The sequence below is a fragment of the Sciurus carolinensis genome, chromosome 8, assembly GCF_902686445.1.
Source record: "Sciurus carolinensis chromosome 8, mSciCar1.2, whole genome shotgun sequence".
Classification (NCBI taxonomy): domain Eukaryota; kingdom Metazoa; phylum Chordata; class Mammalia; order Rodentia; family Sciuridae; genus Sciurus; species Sciurus carolinensis.
In genome coordinates this window covers 16102799-16128027 of record NC_062220.1, presented here as the reverse complement: position 1 = coordinate 16128027, position 25229 = coordinate 16102799, and the positions used below count along the sequence as shown (strand labels likewise).

Sequence of the window (25229 nt, the reverse complement as noted above, 5' to 3'; positions counted from 1 at the left end):
TATTTTGGGGTCTTAGCACTTTTCCTATGATGTTTCTAGCTGCTTCTTTTAAAAATTTTTTCCTACTGGAAATGCTACTGGGGATTGAACTCAGGACCTCACGAATGCTAGGCAGGCATTCTAACATAGCTACATCCCTAGCACCTCTCCTTCTTTTTTTAATTTGGAAAACTGTTTGGTTATTAACTCTTCAAATTTTTCTTCAGTCTCATACTTTCCTTCTAGAACACCAATAATATGCACATATGTAGACATTTTCATTGTGTTGCATGCATATAAACACTTTTTCACATTTCACTGTAGAGATTTTTTTTCATTTTACTAACCTTTCTTCAGTAATATATAATCATCTGTTAAATCCATCTACTTGGTTCTTAATTTTTATTGTGTTCTTCATTTCTTAAATTTACATTTTTATTTTATTTAATTTTTTTTTTTGCTGTGCTGGGGATCAAACCCAGGGCTTTGTGCTTGCAAGGTAAGCACTCTATCGACTGAGCTATCTCCCCAGCCCCTACATTTCATTTTTAACATTTCCAACTCTTTAAAAATTTTTTAGTCATAGATGAACACAATACTTTTATCTTTTTAATGTGGTGCTGAGGATCAAACCCAGTGCCTCTCACATGCTAGGCAAGTGTTCTACTGCTGAGCCACAACCCCAGCCCATTTCCAACTCTTAAATTCCCCAATTTTTAATTGAATTTTTAAAACATATCAATAACAGATATTCAAAGTCTGTGTATAATAAGTCTAATGATCATATTGTCTGATAACTGATTTTGGGATTTTGGTCAAATGGAACTAAGTGTCCTGTATGTGGAGTGTTAGAGGAAATGGAGATAAGTGTCCAGGTAAGCTTGGTAATGTTGCATTGAATGCTGGCTATGGTATATAAAAATAGAGAAGGCCAGGCCAGGCATGGTGGCGCACACCTATAACTCCAGGTGTAATCTGGGGAGACTGAGACAGGAGGATCAAGAGTTCAAAGCCAGCCTCAGCAAAAGTGAGGTTCTAAGCAATTCAGTGAGAACCTGTCTCAAAATAAAATACACAATAGGGCTGGGGAGATGGCTCAGTGCCTCTGAGTTCAGTCCCCAGTTCCTGCCCCTGCAAAATAGAGAAGGTCAGCTATTCAGGAGACTGAGGCAGAAGGATCACAGGTTCAATGTCAGGCTTGGTGACTTAATAAGCCCCTGTTTCAAAATAAAAAACAAAAAGGGACTGGTGATATAGTTCAGTGGTAAAGTCCCCTTGGGTTCAATCCCTAGTACTGAGAAGAAAAAACAAAAGAACAACAAGAAGAAGGAGGAGGAGAGGAAGAGAAGGAGGAGGAGAAGGAGGAGGGAAAAAAGAAAGAAAAAGAAGAAAAGAGAAAATATATATGGATAATTTTGAGACTTTGGATAATTCTTTCTTCTTCCAGAGGGAATTTGCTTTTGTTTTTGACAGGCACACAGGATAGGGGCAAATCTACTGATTTGTGTGTAGAATTTCACTACTTTAAAGCTGGTGTTCAGTTTTTCTGAAGGCTGGTCTATTTCCATTTTACCTTTTAGAGTACCTTTCCAGTGGTCCTAACTGATAGCCTTGTTGGGTCCTTGTCCATTAAATATTCTCTATCTCTCTCTCTCTCTGTCTCTCTCTTGTCTCCTTGTACGGGGAATTGAACACAGGGTCGCTTTACCACTAAGCCACATCTTCCTTTTTATGTTTTATTTTGAGAAAGGGTCTTACTAAGTTGCTTAGGGCCTCACAGAGTTGCTGAGGCTGACCTCAAACTTGCAATCCTCCTGCCTTAGCTTCCTGAGCTGCTGGGTTTACAGGCTTGCGCCACCATGCCCAGCCTTAAATTCTCTTTGAGATCTTGGTGTCTGAAGTCTTCACTATTTTGGTAGCTTTCTGATGCCTTCACACAGGTATTTAGTAGTTTTCAAGCTTTTCTACTTGTTCTTGGTGAGAGGACTGTGCTATAAGCTACTCCACCATTATTAAAAATGACAGTCTTTAATTCGGGTTTTTTTTTTTTTTTTTTTGAGGGGGCACACCAGGGATCCGACCCAGGGGCACTCGACCACTGAGCCACATCCCCAGCCCTAATTTGTATTTTATTTCAAGACAAGGTCTCACTGAGTTGCTTAGCATCTTGCTTTTGCTGAGGCTGACTTTGAACTCTCGATCCTCCTGCCTCAGCCTCCCAAGCTACTGGGATTACAGGAGCGTGCCACCACACTTGGCTTTAATTCAGTTTTGAGAAATATATTTTATTTGTTTTTCTTCTGATTTCAAAAATAATGAATGTTCATCATAGCACTTTTAGAAAAATCATTAAAAAATCACACACACAAATCAAGATTTCTTATAAGTCTGCTACTTAGAGATAACACTATTATATTTTGTTCTCTTTTCTTCCAGTTTTTTAAAAAAAATCATATCTTTTAAAAATGTATGAATGCTTATCAAATTTGGTTCATAATATTTATGCTGTTGTATAACCAGGTTTTTAAACTTAAAAGTGTCTCATACATTTTTTTCATGTCACAAGATATTCTAGAGAAGAGATCGTAAATAGTATCTCACGGGCTGAAAATGCACCACAGATGTGTTTCTAAAACAGCACTCCAAATTTTTATATTTAAAAATAGGGTATGCCACACAAACACTTTATTTCTGACTTTTGAAAAATTGGAAAATTTTAAAACTTGAATTCCCATTTCTACATGGAGCAAATTGAAGATCTGAAGATTGAAGCTGAGTAGATGGAATAGGTTGTCTCCATTTTTTCCTAGTCTTGTGCTGTCATAACATTTTAATTTGGAACCTCACTACTCTGTCCTGCACTTTAATGTCTTCATAGCATTCTGTCTAACAGATGTGTCATTATTCACCTCATCACTTTCCTATTGTTGCTCATTTGAATTGTTTCCAATTTTGATGTCTCAGGAAATAGTATCATTTGAAGCTTTTTAAAAAATGCATATTATAAATTAAACGGAGTACAGGCAGGTAAGAAAAATTAGACTCAATAAAGACTTTCCCAAGTCAGAGTTTAGAATGCAGTCTATAGACTATAGTATAGGCATTCATTAGCTGACAACATTAATATGTATTTTACAAATTAAACAGTAATTTACAAAATTACTTGTAATAGGTGATAGGGATGTAGCTCAGTGAGAGAGCTCACCCTAGAATGGACGAGGTTCTGGGTTCAGTATCTACCACCATGAAGAAAGATTATCTGTAATATAATTTTTGTCACTGACCAAACTAAAAGTCAGCTTCAGAATTTATTGTTTTGTGGACACAGATTCTTTAAAAATTTTTAAGCAAATAAGCCAATTTTACACCAGGCAGGCATGAGTAATCTATATATAAAGAGTCACTATCAAAATGTATCTGTTCTATCCAGGTATAAGCAAAAGGCAGCCATTATTTGCAGCTGCCATTTAATAAAATAAATATACAAGGTTAGAATGGAATTCTGACATCCTGAACAATACATAGTAACTAAAGAGAGGATGAAAAAAAATCTAGAACAGAAAATCTAGATAAAAAATTGTAATCACTAAGTTACACAATGAGAAATACATTTCGATTACATATTGTCCACCAAAAAGAAAGAGTTACACAATACCAGATAAATTGTTAAAGGAGGAGGGCAGAGATGTGGGGGGAGGGAGAGTGGAGAGAACAAAAATATAGAGAAAGGAAGGTAAGCGGATGAAGGTGGAGAGTTAGGTAATTAATATTAACTGTAATTTGAAGACTTTCCAGCCAGGTAAGGTGGTACACACCTGTAATCCCAGTGACTTGGGAGGCTAAGGCAGGAGGATTGCAAGTTTGAGGCCAACCTCAGCAATTGAGGGAGATCGTGTCTCAAAATAAAAAATATGAAGGGCTAGGGATGTAGCACAGTGGGAAAGCACCTCTGGCTTCTAGAATCAATCCCCAGTACTCGAAGCGGGGGGGGGGGGGGGGGGGGCTTTCGCTGCCAAGGTTCTGTCTTGAGGTTATTTCCATTCTTTCTCTGGAGAGACTGAAAAACACAGAAACACAGAGCCTAAGGGAAATAGAAAATAGAAATACAGTGGCCAGAAGAGGAGTTCAAATCTGTATCACATAGGTATTGATTTCTCTAACTACACTAATGTGAATCTTTACATGTCTGTTCCTCTCTCACAATTTTAGTTCAATGATGAGAAAAAATTGATGAATTTTCATCAAAATCTTCAGGATATCACAGAAGACCAACTCAGTTTGGCCTCAATCCACTATATGCGGTCTCATTATCAAGAAGCTATCGATATATATAAGCGAATACTGCTAGATAACAGGTCTGTGTCCTTTCATGCCTACCTGAAATGTCTTTCATTTTGTTAGTTTCTTTTATGACAAGTTTGGCTGAAGACCTACTGTCCTTTGGATCTAGTAGCACCATATGTTCAAATCTGTTTAGTTGATAATCTGATACAATTATGAATTACTTAGATATTGTTTAGATTGGTATTTCTCTACCTTTTTCATTATTACCCTTCTAAGGAGACTTTGTAGACATTTTTTCTCCAATTGCCCCCCCATGAGATTTTAATATGTATATGTATGTGTATATATATCTTATATATGAATAACATGTTTATGTTCTATATGTTCGTCTATGTTTACCCACAAAATGAGTATGATTTTTTCACTCTCCTATAAAAATCAACTTTAAAAAAAATCAACTTTTATAAAAACCACTACCTCTGGTAGTGATATTACCCCTTTTGAACATTCATGGTCTAGATGGGTCAATCTCAATGATGTGATCACATTGTAGGTAACTTGCTGACAAAATTAGAAATAAACCATTTTGAAGAATTAGCATCCCAACTTTATCATTTAACACTTGACCTCTTTCCAAGCTTCTCTGTCCCTTCTCTTTATGGGGTGCCCTTTGTTTTATGTTCAGTTATAGCGTGTGTTAATTTTTCAGTATGAACATTCTGAACTTTTCCCTTGCTCTCTAGTTTCCATCTTTTACTCTATTTATATCGACATACCCAAATATTACAATGCAAAAGGAGGAAAAATTGTGCTGATTGCATCTTGTCTTCTTTCTTTCAGGGCACATATTGACCTGTCCTCTTTGCCGTGTTGTCCATTTGAGCTCGTAGTTTGACATTTCTGTGAGGTATAGACTGTTAACTGTTAATTCTTTTCTCCAATAGGGAATACCTTGCCCTCAATGTTTATGTGGCCCTTTGCTACTACAAGTTGGATTACTATGATGTGTCTCAAGAAGTTTTGGCTGTTTACCTTCAGCAAATTCCTGATAGTACCATCGCACTCAATCTGAAAGCCTGTAATCATTTTCGCCTTTACAATGGCAAAGCAGCTGAGGTAGTGATTGAACTATTTCTAATTGACTGAACTCCGGTTTGAGTTACTTCATACTTTTTAAGTTACTCATTGATCTCTGTTATCTATAACTCTTCTTTAAAAAAAATTTTTTTTTATTTACATGTGCTGTTGAGTATCAAATCCAGGGCCTCACACATGCCAGGCAAGCGCTCTACCATTAGCCACAACTCCAGCGCCTGTCATCTGAAAGTCTTGATTAATATCCCTGGTCATTCCCAGCATGATTTTCTAAGAACCTAATTGTATAAATATTTTTGTTTATCAGATGGCATTCTAAAAATGTTGGCTTCTGAATTCTCTGTTATGTCTAATTTATTGTAGATAATTTGACCTAGATGCCCTGCGTTAACCTAAATATGTTTAAAACCAAGTGTGTTAGCTTCTTCCTCTGAAATATGTTTGTGGCTGTGTGGATGAATGTCACCAGTACGTATCCAGTAAACCACATAAGAAAATTGGTGCATATGTCACTCTTTTCTTCATCTCCATATAATCATCTGCCAGTTCCTATCAGTTACTTATTCTAGAAATTTCTTTTTATCAGTCCCCCGGTTCTCGTCTGCTACTGCTCTAGTCCAAGAGCCCCTCACCTCTGATTTTGGCCCTCTGAATAGTTTACCTGACTCTAGTCCCTCTTGTCCTCCCCACTCCAGTCCTTGAGCCTGTTGGGCATGCCCTACTCTCTTTCTGCCACAGTGTCACACACTCCATGCCCTCTGCTGCAACCCTCCCTCCTCTGCTTAGTCACCTCAACTTCTCTTCAGGGTTATCCCAAGAGATAAGCATGTAGACATTTTATAAATAATGAGAAACTGGCTAACTTATAGGCACTGTGCAGAACACTTCATATCCATTATTTAATTTTCTTGACAAGTCTATGGATAAAGGATGTGTAGCCTACTTTTATAGGAAATTGAGAGAAAACAGGAGACCATACATTATCATCACCTTTTATTTAACATATTTTATTTTTATTTATTTATTTTTTATTAAAATATTTATTTGGGGGCTGGGGAGATAGCTCAGTTGGTAGAGTGCTTGCCTTGCAAGCCCAAAGCCCTGGGTTTGATCCCCAGCACCGCAAAAAAAAAATAAATAAATAAATAAAATAAAATAAAATATTTATTTTTACAGACACATTTTGATTCATTGTACACAAATGGGGTACAACTTTTCATTTCTATGATTGTACACAATGTAGATTCACACCATTCATGTAATCATACATATATATAGGGTAATACTGTCTGTTTCATTCTACTGTTTTTCCATCCTCACCCCCTCCCACCCCTTTTTCCTCTACACCATCCAAAGTTCCTTCATTCTTCTCTTCTCCCCATCATCCCCCCATCATTATATATTGTCGTGTACTTATCAGAGAAAACATTTGGCCTTTTGTTTTGGGACTTGGCCTATTTCACTTAGCATGATATTTTCCAACTTCATCCATTACCAGCAAATGCCATAATTTTATTCTTCTTTATGACTGAGTAATATTCCATTGTGTTTAGATACCACAGTTTCTTTATCCATGCATCAATTGAAGGGCATCTAGGTTGCTTCCACAATCTAGCTATTGTGAATTGAGCTGCTATGAACATTGATGTGGCTGCATCACTGTAGTATGCTGATTTTAAGTCCTTTGGGTATAAACCGAAGAGTGGGATAGCTGGGTCAAATGGTGGGTCCATTCCAAGTTTTCTGAGGAATCTCCATACTGCTTTCCAAAGTGGCTGCACCAATTTGCAACTCCACCAGCAATGGATGAGTGTGCCTTTTTCCCTACATCCATGCCAACACTTATTATTGCTTGTGTTCTTGATAATAGCCATCCTAATTGGAGTTAGATGAAATCTTAGGGTGGTTTCAATTTGCATTTCTCTAATTACTAGGGATGGTGAGCACTTTTTCATATATTTGTTGATCACCTGTATATCTTCTGTGAAGTGTCCGCCCATTTCCTTAGCCCATTTATTGATTGGGTTCTTTGTATTTTTGGTGTGAAGTTTTTTAAGTTCTTTATAAACTTTGGAAATGAGTGCTCTGTCTGAGGTGTGTGTGGAAAAGATTTTCTCCCACTCTGTAGACTCTCTTTTTACATTATTAATTGTTTCCTGTGCTGAGAAAAAACTTTTTAGTTTGAATCTATCCCATTTATTGATTCTTGCTTTTATTTCTTGTGCTGTGGGGGTCTTGTTAAGGAAGTCTGGTCCTAAGCAATGTGATGGAGATTCGGGTCTACTTTTTCTTCTATTTGGTGAAGGGTCTTAGGTTAACATATTTTATTTTATTTTATTTTATTTATTTATTTATTTATTTATTTATTTATTTATTTATTTGTGGTGCTGGGGATCGAACCCAGGGCCTTGTGCTTATGAGGCAAGCACTCTACCAACTGAGCTATCTCTCCAGCCCCGGTTAACATATTTTAAATAAAATATAATTAAAAAATTTTTGTTGTTGTTGTTTAGACCTTTATTTTATTCACTTATTTATATGTGGTGCTAAGAATTGAAACCAGGGCCTCAAACATGCTAGGCAAGTGCCCTACCACTGAACCACAATCCCAGCCCTAAAACACAATTTTAATAACATTTTAACTAACATAAAGCAATTTAACATTATATATAGATACACACAACATATACACACACATGTGTGCACACATATTCACATGTATACATTTAGGTAGATAATAGGATGTTCATCTACACATAGATGTATAGATGTAGATATTTAAATCAGCAAATTAACTGTATCAAAACAAATTTTATGGAAAAAAGTAATTACAAGGAGCACTATGACACACTTCAACAGATGGAGAGTCACCCCTGAGTACAGCAGTGTTTGGTAGTAGGGAGAGAGGGTATGGGATGGAGAGTACAAAAAACAAATGCAACCTCTTTTTGTAGCAATAGGATATAGTTTTTATTTAATTTTGATAATCTTATTAAACCAGTCTTTTTTTTTTTTTTTTTTTTTTGTACTGGGGATTGAACCCAGAGGTGCTTAACTACTGAATACATCCCTATCCCTTTTTATTTTTTATTTTGAGGCAGCATCTCACTAAATTGCTTAGGCCTCACTAAGTTGCTGAGGCTGGCCTCAAAATTTTTTTTTTTTATTGTAAACAAATGGGATACATGTTGTTTTTCTGTTTGTACATGGCGTAAAGGCATACCATTTGTGGCTGGCCTCAAATTTGCAATCCTCCTGCCTCAGCCTTGAGTGACTGGAATTGCAGGTATGTGCTACCACACCTAGCAAACAAGGCGTTCTTATTAAATCAGGCATTTTTCTAGTTTCAGTAAAATGAATTCTGTATTATATGGTTCAGTTTATCAAAAAAACTAGTGGTGTTCTGTTCTTAAAATAATGTTTTCTGACCTGAAATAATCTGTAATGATTGATTTAACTCTTAAAGTACTTTGAATAACTTGCCAACATTAGACAACTTGGACTAGGGTTGTGGCTCAGTGGTAGAGCACTTGCCCAGGATATGTGAAGCTCTGGATTTGATTCTCAGAATCACATATAAATAAGTGAATAAAATAAAGGTCTATCAACATCTAAAACAATATTTTTTTTAAAATGATTACACAACTAACATAATAAGTGGCAAATTCAGGTCTCAAACACGTATAACTGACTCTAAAGCCTAGAGACTTAATCACTAAAATTTACTGCAGATTTAAGGTTCTTTCTTCTTTGCTTTTGGCATATGTGTCTCTATCATCATGCTTATCATTTGATAGTTACTACTACTTCAATCTAGACAATCTTACTGGAGGCAAGGACTGAGTTGTTTGACATTTGTAACCCAGGACCAGGCACAGTGTATGCACACAGTTAATGCTAACTGTATGTTGGTTGAATGAGAAATTAAAAGTATGACTGACAAGGAGAATTACATTTAAAGAAGGAGGATATGCAAAAGAGACCAATAAAGATGAAGATTACAAAAAAGGCCATTAGATTTTGTTGCAGGTTGAGTATCCTTTATCCGAAAGTGTTTGGAACCAGAAGTTTTAAGTTTCAGAGTTTTTTGAAGTTTGGAATATTTGCACAGACTTTACCAGTTCAGCATCCTTAATCTGAAAAACACACCAGTACTCAAAATGTTTCAGATTTCGAAGCCTGCCTTCCTTCCTTCCTTCCTTCCTTCCTTCCTTCCTTCAGGTTATCTTGATGTGCTGGACATAGTATTTGAAAAATTACTTATAGGAATAACTTAAGACCTGCAATGAGAATACTTTCCTCTCTAAATAATATGTATTCTCTCCACCAAGTGCTTGGTAGAAATATCAGACTGAGACCACCTTAAGCCAAAGCCAAGGACTGAGATTCTAACTGCCCACAGGATTCTAACTGAGCTGTAATTCTGCACAAGGCTTATTCTAGTTCTGTTCCATCCTTCCCTTGCCCGTGTGGCCCTTTGGAATCCCAGATGATCATGGCAAGGATCTCCTATTAGATTTCCCACCTTGTTCTGGCCCTAGGCTTTGTTTTTGTCCTTCTTGCCTGGTAAGATGATCAAGTAGAAGTTCTAACTGATTCCAGAGTAAAAAATGACTTCTGTGCTTTCTTACTTCTCTAGATTTAGTCTTTCTCCTTTGTTTTTGACCTGACAGTTCCTTATCATCTCTTTGGTATGCTTAAGAAAATGTTTTAGTAATTTCTCTATTTTTTAAGTTTTTTCCCCCCCAGCAGGAGCAGTAATTTGAATAATCTAGCCCCATGGCCATCAAATGTTACCTGGGCAGTCTGGGGCTGTAGCTCAGTGGTAGAGTGCTTGCCCAGCATGTGTGAGGCACTGGGTTCAATCCTCAGTATCACATAAAAATAAACAAGTAAAATAAAGGTATAAAAAATATAATAATATTTAAAAAAATGTTATCTGGGAGCCCAAAAGTCCCTGAAACCCATGTAGGGGGCTTGGAGGAGGGCTAGGAGAGAATGGGGTAGGCAGGCTGCCTGGGAATGGAGTTTAAGTGGGGGCACTCACGCCACTTGCACAAAGCACCTCCTTACATTGTGTCCCTAGGCAGCTCTCTTGTCTCACCTTTGGTTCTTGCTGGCCCTGCCTGCTTATTCATCTTATATTAAGCTAGACAGTAATAAGGAGATTTCTCAATAATGTTAAACAGAGCCACTTCTCTCACTAAATTTTCATTGGCAAATATAATTTTATTAAAATAAAAAATATTTGTGTTAACATGTAGTAGAGTTGTTACTACTCTTTTGATTAACCAAATACTTAAAAATTTGTTTTAATTTATTTTATGATAAATATCAATAGCTATAAATCACATAAACAAAAGCCCATTGAGCTCCTTAATAATTTTTAAGAGTATAAAATGGATCTTGAGTCCAAAAAGGACCCCCCAAAAATCCTGCTAATCTAGCCTAATATTATACCAAACTTCGGAATTGCTGTGGTGAACAAAGAAGAGATTAATAAAAGGATTGTTGCTTGGGTATACACGCCTATCATCCCAGCTGAGGATTTCAGATTTGAGGACAGCCTGGGCAACTTAACAAGACACTGTCTCAAGACAAAATAATAAAAGGATGGGGAGCGGGTGTAGCTCACTGATGGTGTTCCTGCCTAACGTGTTAGGCCTTGGGTTCAATCCCTAATACCACAAAGGGAAAGGGAAGGGGAAGGCGAAGGGGAAGGGGAAAGGAAGAAAGGAAAGGAAAGGAAAGAAAAGATTGCTAAAGAGGTGTGCACTCCCAGCTAAGACCAATGGAATGAGTTTGTAGAGGACAGTGAGAATATCAAGAATTTTAACAATTTTATTCAGAACATCTTAAATACCCACTAATGGGAGTAGAAAAAGAATAAGAGGAAGATTGTTGGGTTCAATCCACGGTACCAAAAACAAAAACAAAAACAAACAAACAAACAAAAAAAAAAGTAGAGGGGAACGGGGAGGGAGGAGTAGAGAGTAGAGAGAAAGAGTACTGCATTAAAGCAAATTATATTCCATGCTATTATAATTATGTCAAAATGAATCCTAATGTTATATATAACTAAAAAAGCTAATAAAAATTTTTAAAAATATGGATTGATAAGGTAGAAATAGCAGAAAGTTAAAGAAGGGGATAAGCCTAAGGACTTAGTGAAGACACTGTGGAAATGACTGACCATTTGTTCTAGAGTAAATCAAGGGGGGCAAGAGAAAACAGAAGAGCTATCCTAGATAAGACAAAAGGGAAAAGACACTTGAATTACATTATGTAAATTAAAAATCAGTTTAGCAGGAAGGAGGAACCACGAGAATCAGAATATAGATGAAATGATCAGATTGAAGAATCGAACTTAGTTGTTAAAGGCTTTGCTCTTTATCACTTTTGGCACTGAAAGAAAATCTAACACTAGGAGTGTGCTATTTTTCAAACTTGCCACTTAGTATGAAATTCAAGACTCTACCTTTTATAAGCCTTGCTGTGCTCATCTATAAAATGTGAAGAATAGTAATTACACTAACATAGTCATAAGGATCAAATGAAATGGCTTGTTTAATTCTTTGTAAAATAGAAATTATTATATAAATATGTGGCATAAGAGCTATAAACTTGTTATTTTCATAAATCTTTGCTTTTTAATTTTCAGGCAGAACTCAAAAGCTTGATGGACAATGCTTCTTCGTCTTTTGAATTTGCTAAAGAACTCATCAGGCACAATCTGGTGAATAACGGTTTCCCGTCTTGACTGACTTCAGCCCTACTCTACTTTGGTACATCCCAGCAACTAGAAAGATGAATAAAAGGAGATGCCCCGACATATATTGGTCCTCTTCAAAGGACTGTCTCCTTACTCAGAAAAGAGAAAATGAGGATATCAGTCCCTTTCCTTAAGGAAATATTTCTTGGGAGAGCAGGAATATATTACCTTTGGAAAGTCGCTCAAGGCACTGTAGATCCAAATGTTTGGTTTTTGAGCAAAGACAAACATATCCTTGTGGGTAGAAAAAATGGTGAAGATTTTCTGGTCTTGGAAAGATGGCCAAGATTTAGTGGGTTCTTTCTAGTCTAGGACATGGACCTTGAATAGCAGTGACATATGAAGGATTGCAAACATTGATTTTACTAGAAGTAAGTTTGCACTGGGGAATCCTAAAGCTGGGGCAGAGTGGTTGAGTTTAGGGCTAGATTATGATGACCATTGCTTTAAAAAAAATCTGAGTTCAGATTAAGTTTGATTCTATTGACCATGTAATGTAGTAAGATGCAGAGCAGCTGCTTTCAACTCAGATATCTGGGAACTTTGGACAAATTATGTAATATTGCCGAGTCTCAGTTTCCTCATCTAAAAATGGTGATAATAATAACTTTATCTTTTCCTTCTGATTTCTGTTTGTTTAGCACTGATTCTTCCATTCCCCAAGCTGAAAACCACAGCTATTTTAGACTCTCCCCTTCCTTTTATCTCTAATATCAAGTAGTAACTAAACCGTAATATTTCTTTCTTTGCAATGACTTATATTAATTTCATTTCTTCTCTAGGTCAGGTCTCCATCAAAGATAAAGTTTTATTTGGATAGCTTCTTTTATGGGCTCCTGCCTCTAATCTTTTCAGTTCTAAACTAATTTATAAATTCAATTATATTTTTATGGAGAATGATACATTTGAGATAACAGGTTGGAATTAAGCTTGGAGTGGGATCAAGACTAGAGCTGGACATGGTGGCACATACCTGTAATCCCAGCAGCTCAGGAGGCTGGGGCAGGAGGATTGCAAGTTCAAAGCTAGCTTCAGGAACGTAGAGGCTCTAAGCAACTTAGTGAGACCCAGTCTCAAAATAAAATATAAAAATCCCTGGAGATGTGGCTCAGTGGTAAAGCTCTTCTTGGTTCAAAGCTAGGTTTAAGAGTTATCATGGAGTCTTAGCAAATAAAGATTTTCACTTGCTGAAGTCCTGACAATTATATATGGAAGGATTAAAAACAGAAATTTATTATTTCAGAAGAGCATTTGTATTTAATGTGCTGGAGAAAGGAGCATCAGCAGATGACACAAGAAAGGGCAGACAAGAAGGGCCAACCTAAATAATGTCATGTCACTTAAAACTGCACACTTTAATCACCTGGGAGGCTCTTGAAACTAATTATGGACTCTATCCCCAGGGATTCTTATATATATACTGGGGTAACGGTGTCTTTCTATGTTGCCTAGGTTGGCCTTGAACTCGAAGGCTCAAATGATCCTCCTACTTCAGCCTCCCAAGTAGCTAGGACTTTAGGTATATACAACCACACCCAAACTTCCAGGGATTCTTATTTAATGGTTGAATTGGGGCCCAACCATTCATTTTCTTAAAATCTTACTAGATGGATGTCATATACACTCAAGGTAAAGAAACACTATATGTGCATAGAACTGGAAGGAACACTTTAGATAGTAAACAGGGATTAGCCTTGAGGAGTAAAATTAGAGAGGGAAGTGAGAATATAGAAATTTCCCCTTTTTTCTTTTGAAATGTTGCCTTTACGTTTTTCCCCAATAACCATATATTATTTCTATATCTTTTAAAAAACTGTGAAAAGTGTTAAGGCAATATAAATAATTGTGAAGAATATCAACTTTTGAAGTCAGATTTGAGGTCAAAATCAAACTATCATGTACTAACTTTGTAACTTTAGGTAAGTCACTTAACATTGCTGGGTTTCAGTGTTCTCATATGTAGAATAGAGAAAATTGAAGTACTTAACTCTTGTATGAAGAGTAATAAAGTAATGTGTATAAGGTGCTTTGCATGGTATGTAGCAAATACAGATTATCACTTATCTGAAAATCTTGGAATCAAACGTGTTTCAGATTCCAGAATTTTTAAATATTTGCATACACAAGGTGTGTTGGGATGGAACCCAAGTCTAAACCTGAAATTCACTTATGTTTCATTTATACATTCTATACATAGCCTGGAGTTAACCTATATCATATTTTTAGTCAGCCTGTATTTTGATTATGACCGGTCACATGAGATCACATATGGAATTTTCCACTTGTAGCATCATGTCAGTACTCAAAAAGTTTCAGATTTTGGATTTGTAGATTAAGGATGCTCAGTCTGTAGTAAGCATTTAGTAAATGGTGCTGTTATTCATATTGTCATGTTGAAGTCAACAGTGTCAAAACTGCAGACACACATGGAGCAAGCAGACAGAAAAGTTCTTTGCATTTGGTTAAATAGGTTAATTTGTGACTTGAGGAGTATGTTTACTAATGTGCTGAAAGAAAAAGCCAGTTTGGGGAGGAGGTTAAGGAATGAGAAGATAAGAAGAAATTAGAAGCAGTAAGCTACATACTTAGAACCATAGCATTGAAAGAAGGAAAAATAGGGCACTATCTGAAGGAACAGTGGGGCCAAGTGGAAGATTTTTCAAGAGAACAAAAACCCCTGTGTGTGTTTAAAGTTGAGAAGTAGGACCAGAGTGAAGATGCATTGATTAATGGAGAAACAAGGTGCAGATGGAGTCAGGAGTCATGGTATCAAGGGGGCAGGTGAGGGACTGGAATTGTGACTCACTGGTAGAGCACTTGCCTACCATGTGTAAGGCACTGAGTTTGATCCTCAGCACCGCATGAAAATAAATAAAGGCATTGTGTCCATCTACAACTAAATGTGTGTGTGTGTGTGTGTGTGTGTGTGTGTGCGCGCGCGCGTGTATTTTTAAAAGGCAGGAGAGCCTGCTGTGGTGATGCCTGCCTATAATCACAGCTACTCAGGAGGCTAAGAGAGGAGAAGCACAAGTTCAAGGCCATCTTAGCAACTTAGCAAGATCCTGTCTCAAAATAAAAAATAAAAAGGGGTTGGGTTACAGCTCAGTTGTGGAGCACCCCTGGGTTCAATTTCCAGTACCAATAAATAAAAAAGTAAATAAATAAGTAAATACATACATACATATATACATAAATAAAGTAAGAAGACAGACAAAGGAGTTATCTTGGGAAAACAAGGAATTACTGCAGATAGGCTCTGGAAATACAACAGTACAAAACCAATTGTCTTCTCACGGATGGTTTTTCTGCTTTTTGTTTCTTAGCTTTTCTCTATAGCACCTGTTATCATCTGATAACATTTATTTGTTCCCCACTTGAACAGTCTGTACGGTAGCAGGGGAGTGAGTGACTTGTTCCTGCTGTAACCCCAGTACTTATTACGAAAGCAGGCATGTAGGAGATGCTAATGAATATTAACTGAATTCATTTAAAAAAATATTATCTGCTATGTGCCACACATATAGCCCACTTTGACTCATTTAATCCCAGCTACTTGGGAGGCTGAGAAAGGAGAACCCACAGTTAGAGGCCACCTTCAGCACCATAGTGAGAGCCTGTCTCAAAACAAAACATGAAAGGGCTGGAGAGCAAGCTTAGCGCTAAAGCACCCCTGAGTTTAATACCAGGACCACAAAAGCAAAAGTAGAAGAAAGGAAAGGGTTAAGAATGTGACTGTGGAGGTGTTAAGAAGAATCAAAAGTAGAGCAGAGGAAAAAGAGGAGAGAGTAAGAAGCATAGGAATTAGTTAGGCAGTAAGTCGACCAATTTTTAAACATTTTCACTAATAAATATATACATGCCACAGTAACATCATTTCTCTATCTCTAGGTTGTTTTCCGAGGAGGTGAAGGGGCCTTACAGGTTTTACCACCCCTGGTTGATGTCATTCCTGAAGCTAGGCTAAACCTGGTGATTTACTACCTTCGTCAAGGTAAGAAAAAATTGTTATGGTCTTATAATGAGATATTTTAGAATATTTAACCTCTGATTGAACTACTTGCTTAAATTTTTAAATCTGTAATACTTCCAAAGGTAATATTTGCAACAAGTTCATAGGACATAACAAACGAATTTATTGGTGCTTATTTATCATCTTTTTTATTTTTGGTACCAGAATTGAACTCAGGGGCACTCGACCACTGAACCACAACCCCAGCCCTACTTCATATTTTTATTCAGAGACAGGGTCTCACTGAGTTGGTTAGTGCCTTCTTTGCTTTTGTCGAGGCTGACTTTGAACTCTTGATCCTCCTGCCTCAGCCTCCCCAGCCTCATGCACCACTTTGCCCAGCAGTGCTTTTTCTTTTTATCTTCTTTCCTCTTCTGTTGTTACCTACTTCTCCTTTGTTTTTTCTTTTTCCTCTTATTGTTCTGTCTTCTATCTATTCTCTTTTGATTTTTCATTGTTTTTCTTCCATTTCCCTTGTAGTAGTTCTTCCTTTTTCTAGTTCTTTTTTATATATAATACATATTCACATTTTCTTGTGTCTTTTTAAAATAATCATTAACTTTTAAAATCTATTCTAATTGTCTGCCTTTCTGTTTCTTTGTACCCCAGGCATCTTATGAGAAACATTTTGATTTTAAAGAGAATGTGGTATTTATTGACCCTAAGCAAAGTTAAGACTGTTGGACACCTGCCTGAGTTACCAGTACAGGGTAATGGCTGCCATGCATTGGTGGCGGCAGTCTGTCATGAACTTCAGACAACAGTGTGGGCCTTTTTAGGTACATGGTAGAAGCCAATCAGACAACATGTTCCTCATTGAGGAAAATGTGTTCATTAAAATGATCATATGGACTTGCAAGCAGACTCCTCTGTTTTATATAGAAGTAAAAAGAAATGCTTTTGGACAAGAATTAAAGAAACATATATATTTTATAAATTTAGTTTATTATGAAAATATTTTTTTCTTTTTTTGGTACCAGGGATTGAACTAAGGGGGGCACTTAACCACTGAGCCACATCCCAGCCCTTTTCTTTTCTTTCTTTTTTTTTTTTTGAGACAGGGTCTTGCTAAGTTGCTTAGGGCCTCTCAAAGTTGCTGAGACTGGCTTTGAACTTGCAGTCCTCCTGCCACAGCCTCCCAAGCTGCTGGGATTACAGGTGTGCACCACTATTCCCAGCTTTTATGAAAAATATTAAATGGAAACAGAAGTAAATAGTATAATAAATACCCAAATACTCCAGATTTAATAATTTTTAAGATATTGCCAATCTTTTGTATCCATCACTTAATTTTTTGTTCCTGAAAATTTTAAAGCAAATCTTAGACTTCATCATTTCATTCCTATATACTTAATATATGTCTTTTTTTAAAATGGTCATTTTTCTTACCTAAAAACAATGCCGTTGCCATATGATACCCAGTTCATATTCTTAGCTTTAACATATTTTAGGTGTCTCATGGTTTAATATGAATTTTCTAAGGATATTTGGTTATCTTTAGTATAACTATGCAAGATTCTCCAACAAATTGATGGAGAATTAGAGGGCAGATGAAACAGATTATACTTTCTGTGAATATGTATTTCACAGGGCTGGGGATCAAACCCAGGACCCACACATGTGAGACAAGTGCTCTACCACTGAGCTGTATCTTCAATCCTATTTTCTGTGAAAATTTGAATACTGAAGATTTTATCTTTTTTGGGACTGCTTCAGAGGGTTTGCTTGAATACATTGATATGTTTATTTTTTAAATTTCAGATGATGTACAGGAAGCTTATAACTTAATTAAGGATCTGGAGCCTACTACTCCTCAGGTAATTGAGAATGTGGAAAGTAGAACTTTGGAACTATAGCTGGGCATATTAGAGAAAAGTCCTGCTTGTAGAATCCCCAGAGAAACCATGTGTATTGATCTAGGAATGTTTTATGAGACTTGATATGAGAATCAATGTTCTGGGCTTTTTGATGTGGTTAAACTCCCTTACATGAAGTTGATTCCTCAAAAAGTTAAAGTTTGAAAATATTAAAATATATAATTTTGATGAAACTAACAGGTATACACACTTACCTCATGAGTATAATTGCAACTTGTCCTTCTCCCCCATTAGGTTTGTAATTTCTTATAGTTAGGGACTTTATCTGTACTGTAGCTCTAACATTATATATGCTAAGTACATAGTAGGTATTCCCTTTATTGAATGAAGGACTGAATGAAAATATTGCCAGACTTCTTGGAGTATAAACAATTATGTGTCTCAAATGTATTAAAAGTTTCATCATCTGGGCTGGAGTTGTGACTCAGTGGTAGAGTACTTGCCTAGCACATGTGAGGTACTGGGTTCAATTCTCAGCACTGCATATAACTAAATAAAATAAAGGTCCATCAACAACTAAAAAAATGTCTTTAAAAAAGTTTCAGCAACTTTTATGCTATTTTTTAATGAACACTTTTAAATAAAAATTGATAAACCTGCTAAGGAAGGTATCTATTAAAGAATTAAACCAAGTTTGAAAACAGGGATATAGATGAGGCCCCAGACTCCAAAAGAAAGAATGTCTTACAAATATGAATCAAAGGATTTTTTTTTTTTTTTTTTTAGGAAAAGGATCACTAGCAAAGGAAGGTATTATAACATTGGAAAAAGGAAATATATACGTGATTTGAACACAGAATAGCAGTGACTGATAGGGTAGTAAAAATGATCACAGAAACATCTTACTGGGGTTTTTCCCCCTTTAACTGAAGTACAAAACTTACTTCCTGGAGTTTCCACTGTTATTAAGATTGGAAGGTTAACTGGGTGTGTTGGTGCATGCCTATAATCCCAGTGGCTCTGGAGGCTGAGGCAGGAGGATCACAAGTTCAACGCCAGTCTCAGCAATTTAGCAAGGCACTTAGCAACTCAGCAAGACCCTGTCTCTAAATAAAATATAAAAAAGGGGGACTGGGGATATATCTAAATAAAATATTAAAAAGGGAATGGGGATATAGCTTAAGTGGTAGAGTGTTTGCCTCGCAAGCACAAGGCCCTGGGTTCAATCCCCAGCACCACAAAAAGTAAAAAAAAAAAAAAAAAAGTATATATATATATATAAAAGGGCTGAAGTGGGACTGTAGCTAAGTGGCAGAATGCTTGTCTAGCACTTGTGAGGCACTGGGTTCAATCCTTAGCACCACATAAAAATAAACAAATACAATAAAGGCATGCTGTCCATCTACAACTACAAAAAAACTGAAAAAAAAAAAAAAAAAAAAAAGAGGACTGGAGATGTGACTTAATGGTTAAGCACCCCTGGGTTCAGTCCTCAGTACAAAGAAAAAAATAGGTTGGAGTTTACAAATAATGGTGAATTCTATTGTATGGATACATGCCTACTGGAAATGAAATGAAAGTCTCCTACTTCTTTCATTCAAGCCAGGGACAGAACAGAGAAAAGTACTCAGTGTATGGAATGCCATGCTGCTGTAAGGGATTAACTAGAAAGATAACTATCTTACCGCTGTACTTCTTCTTAATCAGTGTTATTGTACATTTCCAGGAGTATATCCTCAAAGGAGTGGTTAATGCAGCCCTTGGTCAGGAAATGGGTTCGGTGAGTATGAATTTACTGGTAATCCATAGTTTGCAAAGTTATCGATGTGTGGAAATGACCAAAACGGATATCAAAGTGCACCAGTAACAAGCTTACCCCCACCCCAGGCTCTTCTACAGTTCCTTTTAGTTCTTCAAAATCTCCAATCTAGTTTCCATTGTTTAAAAAAAAAATCTGTTGTTAGAGACAAAAAAGAAAAAGAAAAAGAAAGCTTTAACCCTAAAAATTGATGCTTTGTTTAAAAAGAGTCCTATTCTTTTTTTTTAGTTGTAATTCGACACAATGTTGTCATTCAGTTTCAGATTATCATTTTATAGTTGCTTATGCTTGTAAGAATCAATATTGTTTTAGTCATGACTTAAAACAAGGATATATGTTAGATCTTGACAAATATGGTAGAAACATCAAGTGTAATACAAATAAAATAGTTTTACCATATCTTCTGCATCAGCTGTTTTGTTTTTCAGAGGGATCATATGAAAATTGCCCAGCAGTTCTTCCAGTTGGTGGGAGGATCGGCCAGCGAATGTGGTATGTTTGAAATCTATACTAATGACCATGACACACAAGTGGATATATATACATACATACATACATTTCACATTATGAAGTAGAAGGTCAGAATATTGGAATTATCTTTTCTGAATATCTTAGTTAAAGTGGAATGAGAGAATAAATAAATAAATAAATATTTACTCTTTAGATCATGAGTGTTTTAAAAGTTTGAATCATTTTTAGATATGAATTGTTACTTTTTATTGAATTTTCAACAGTTCTTTATATAATTGATCATCTTGCAGATATGTTTTGAGTGAAAAATATGTGGCATTTTTGCCCATATAAAAAAATTAAAATATTTAATATTAATCTTTTCTGTAATAATTTCTCACATGGATATTAAGCTTAGATAAATAGTGGATAAAAGCATTCAGAAAGTGTTTTACTGTTGTAGCAACCTATGTTCACATATATTTCCAAGTAATGGTCTTTCATTTGTATTATGAAAGTATTGATTTCAAAATTCAGTTTAAGATTTGAGAAAGGACTATAAAAAGGGATGATAGACAGTATGAATTGATCTGGCTGCATATACCAGTGGTCTATAACTGACATCTATTCTGATTAATGTTATTCATGCTGAACTGATTGTTAAATATTTTTATTGCCCCTGGGATATTCACAACTGTTTCATCAATACTGTTTGTGGAATAACATTTCCTTTCCCTGCTTTATTCATTCATTCATCTAACAAAACTATATTGAGGTATTGGGGATGGATGTGGCAGTAAACAAAATGAACAAAACTCCCTACCTTATGGAACTTACAGTCTTGTGGAACAGATAGACTGGGAACATAAGACATAAATAGGTTATAAGTGCTATGAAAAAAAATATTGAACTGGGTAGAGTCTTGGGAATGCCAGTGGCAGGGGTCAGGGTTATACTAGTCCTTTGCTACCTCAAATAGGAGACTGATACCAGACAGAAAGTTGGATTGGGATAAGAATCAACTGATTCTAAGACAAGTTATTTCTCCATTTGAGATTGGAAGTGCTAGGTTGTCTTAGACAAGTGATAAAGGAGATCAAGACACATTAAGTGTATGGATGTTAGAGTTGGACAAGAGAATCAAAGTCCCTAAAAATGATCTAGGGAATACTGTAACCAGTGTACCTGCAGAGTACTTGTTCATTTTGTACTTTGGGAGTTAACCCCCAGAGAGATTATTAGTCACTCAGGTGCTGTGCCCTCTGTTTTTCTGGGGCTTGATCCACTAAACATAATCTGTAATTGCAGAATCTAGAAAGATGTCTTAGAATATATTCTTATATCTAAGTTGTAAAATAACTCAATTTCAGCTAAAGAGAGCTTTTAGTTTCATTAACTTACATGGTTTCTTTTTCCCCTCCATTTCAGATACAATACCAGGGAGGCAATGCATGGCTTCATGTTTCTTCCTGCTTAAGCAGTTTGATGATGTCTTGATTTACCTCAATTCATTTAAGGTAAGTATAGAATTATCTAGATGACTGTATGTATGAAATACTATAAATAAAATGTCAGAAGTTAAAATACTCTTATAGATAAGATAGCCCTTTTTCTCTGGTGGCATTAGTAACATCAAGGAATTAGCCCAATTCCTTGAGATTATTTTATATTTATCCAATGTAACTAATGGTTTTATATTTTATATGTTAATGCTTTTTAACATAATGCCCACCCTTGGGATATTTTTCAGAGTTACTTCTATAATGATGACATCTTTAACTTTAATTATGCCCAAGCCAAAGCAGCAACAGGTAATACCAGTGAGGGTGAAGAGGTGGGTACCAATTTTTTTTTTTTTTTTTTTTTAAAGAATGACATTTACTAAAGCACCAGATTTTTTTTAGGTACCAGGGATTGAACCCAGGGGTGCTTAACCACTGAGCCACATCCCCAGCCCTTTTTAATATTTTATTTAGAGACAAGATTCTGCTGAGTTGCTTAGGGCCTCACTAAGTTGCTAAGGCTGGCTTAAACTCCCGATTCTCCTGCCTCAACCTCCCAAGGCCCTGGGATTACAGGTGTAAGCAACCATACCTGGCAAGGCACTTGCTTTTGAAGACATTTGAATAATTCTATCTAAAAGCATCTTCATCTTTTTCTCATAAAATTAATGGTCAAGGGTAAAGAATATTAAAGATTCTTTTTTTCTTAGATTCCATTAAAAACTACAATGTGACTAGACACAAAGGTTTTATGACATTAATATTTACTTCTTTTTTGATAAGTTTTATAAAAGTATATAACATGTATAGAAAAGTATACAAATTTCAAGTTATACCCTTTGATGAATTTTCATGAAGTGACATACCCATGTTACCATCACCTAGATCATGAAACAATATCATTATAACCCTCAAAACCCCTCCTCTCCTTTATAAGTCAGTCCCCCTTCCACCAGGGCCAATCACTGTCCTGATTTCAAACTCTATAGATTGATTTGTTTGAAATTTTCAAAATAATTCATTTGAATTCTTCAGCTTAATTTTGTTATTAATCTATAAAAGTACAGTGATTATCAGTCTAAGGCAAGCTGGTAATGTATATTTTGACTACAAAACCATTCTCCAGTTTATTCCTTTTCTTTCCTCTTGTTGCAGGTGTTTCTCTTGATCCAAAGCGAGAAGTTGAAAAATGATTACATTTACCTCAGTTGGTTAGCTCGGTGCTGTGAGTCTTCTTTTAAATATACAGTAATAATTCTCCTTTTATTTTTCTTATTTTACAATGTTTTGAAAATTACATTAAGCATTTTGTAATCTTTAAAATTTTTTTTTGTATTTTGTTCTATAGAATGAGTAAACACTGAAATTAAAGGTTGTTAGTGCTACTCAGTAAGAGTTGCCATGTGAATGTGTTATGTAAGTTCGCCCTATGATTAGTTCCACCATTCATCACTGACCTAGTACTTATAGTTCTGAAAAATGTCAAGTTCTTCTAGCTCGTTAAGGTTTCCAGACTCTCAGTGTTCAGTGTTTTTTGTGAAATGATACACTCTGATTTTACCTTTTCACTTTGTAGGCCCAAAAAGTGCCAAAATGTCAAAAATGCAGTTTCTTAATACACTATATAACGTATAAGCTCTCTCATTATTTTTTCTTGCTCCTTTTTTCCATTCAGATTTCAAATATGCACTGATTTTTTGCTAAAATTTTTTAGCAGTTAGGTTTTCTTTTTTTGAACATTTGTTGAACATTGTGTAAATGAGCACAATACCTTTATTTATTTATTTATTTTTATTTTTTTAATGTGGTGCTAAGGATCAAACCCAAGTGCCTCACACTTGCTAGGCAAGTGCTCTACAACCCCAGCCCAGCAGTTAGGTTTTCTAAGTGAACTGAAACTATGAATAGGATTGAATGAATGATAGGTGTCCTCTTTTAAGCAAATTGGCAAAAGTGGAAACTACAAGAAATCAACCCAATCTAAAAGATATGTGAGTCTGAAATATTTTAAATGTAAAATTCCAATAGAAGCCAACTTCATGCCAACATTGCTAGCTTTCCATGTAAGGGTATTCTACAACTACATTATATATTTAGGATATAGATATAAATTCATAGAATAACAAGATGTAAAAGTTATTTCCTTTCCTTTCTTTTTTCCTCTCTCGGTTTGCTTGTTTGTTTTGTTTTGTTTCAGTACTAGGATTGACGACCTCATGCATACTAGAGCTTCATGTATACTAGGCAACTACTCTAGCACTGAGCTATATCCCCAGCCCTTTTAAGGTTTTATGTTGAGGCAAGGTCTCCCTAAGTTGCCCATGCTGACCTCAAACTTGCAATCCTCCTGCCTCATCCTCCCTAGTAGCTGGAATTATGGGTGTACACCACCACACCTGACCAGAAATTATTTCTTTTTCACTTAAAAACCATAAATATTTGTTTGCTTTTATAGATATCATGAATAAGAAACCAAGACTAGCCTGGGAACTTTATCTCAAGATGGAAACCTCTGGCGAGTCCTTTAGTCTCTTACAGCTCATTGCTAATGACTGTTACAAGGTAAGTCTGAGTCTAGTAAAGAGAAAACTGAAGATGAGCATTACACTGCCACAGCGGCTGAATATTAGGGAAAAGTATCCTGGAGCCGAAGTGGTTATTGGTGAGAAGATTTTTGCATAGTGATATCAGAAATGTCCTTTTATAAATTAACTGAACTCAGAGGTAGACAATATTTATAGATATATCATTCATGGATTCAGCTGGTGGTTGAAAATTTGATTCTGAAATTATGTCTAGAGACATAGGTTGGGAATCATTGTCAACATTTAAGTAGTAATTGAAAGCATTAAAGACAGTGAGATTTACCAAGTAAGGAAATAAAGTGAGAAGAGTTACAAACCAGACCTTGAGGAATGTTAAGGTATAAGTGTTAGACAGAAAATGCAAAGGAACCAGAAAAAGTGATAAGAAAATAGTCATAGTTAACTGGTTTGTGTGTGTGTGTGTGTGTGTGTGTGTGTGTGAGAGAGAGAGAGAGAGAGAGAGAGAGAGAGAGAGAGAGAGAGAGAGAGAGATATTGGGGGGAGATGTGTTGGGGGCAGTTGAAAAGACAGAAAAAGTAGTTTGGGGTCTTATCCTATAGATTATAAATTTAAAAAAATATTAGCCTCAAATCCTAGAAATTTCTATTTTTAGAATATCTCATCCTGTTGAAAAGATGGGAAAATGTCAGATAAAGAGAATGTAGTGTTAAGCTAATCAATAACAGCTTGTTTCAAAGTGAATCATTACCAAAAAAAGAAGCGAATCACCAGTAGAGAAGGATTCGAGACACTGGAAACTTGAAAATAATGGTTTAACATGATTTGGTGGGCAGCGATGTGGTTAAGTAAGTTAGGGGAGGCAGAGGGAAAGAAAACATTAAGAGACAGGAAATGATTTCAATTTTAGATGTATTAAATACCAAGTATCATTGGAGCTCCCAATAGAGAGAATATGA

At 35.9% G+C, this 25229-nt stretch overlaps 1 protein-coding gene across 2 annotated transcripts in view; it reads left to right on the top strand.

Moving 5' to 3' along the window:
- Positions 1-25229, top strand: part of Ift56 (intraflagellar transport 56) — a 45409-nt gene that overhangs the window by 10322 nt on the left and 9858 nt on the right. For both annotated transcript variants that reach the window (XM_047562730.1, XM_047562731.1), the window contains exons 6-16: positions 4189-4334; positions 5208-5379; positions 12020-12094; positions 16019-16121; positions 17901-17956; positions 19683-19736; positions 20204-20267; positions 21654-21742; positions 21976-22059; positions 22883-22952; positions 24183-24289. In XM_047562730.1, the coding sequence (XP_047418686.1) occupies positions 4189-4334; positions 5208-5379; positions 12020-12094; positions 16019-16121; positions 17901-17956; positions 19683-19736; positions 20204-20267; positions 21654-21742; positions 21976-22059; positions 22883-22952; positions 24183-24289 (1020 nt within the window). The remainder of the gene's footprint in view (positions 1-4188; positions 4335-5207; positions 5380-12019; positions 12095-16018; positions 16122-17900; positions 17957-19682; positions 19737-20203; positions 20268-21653; positions 21743-21975; positions 22060-22882; positions 22953-24182; positions 24290-25229) is intronic.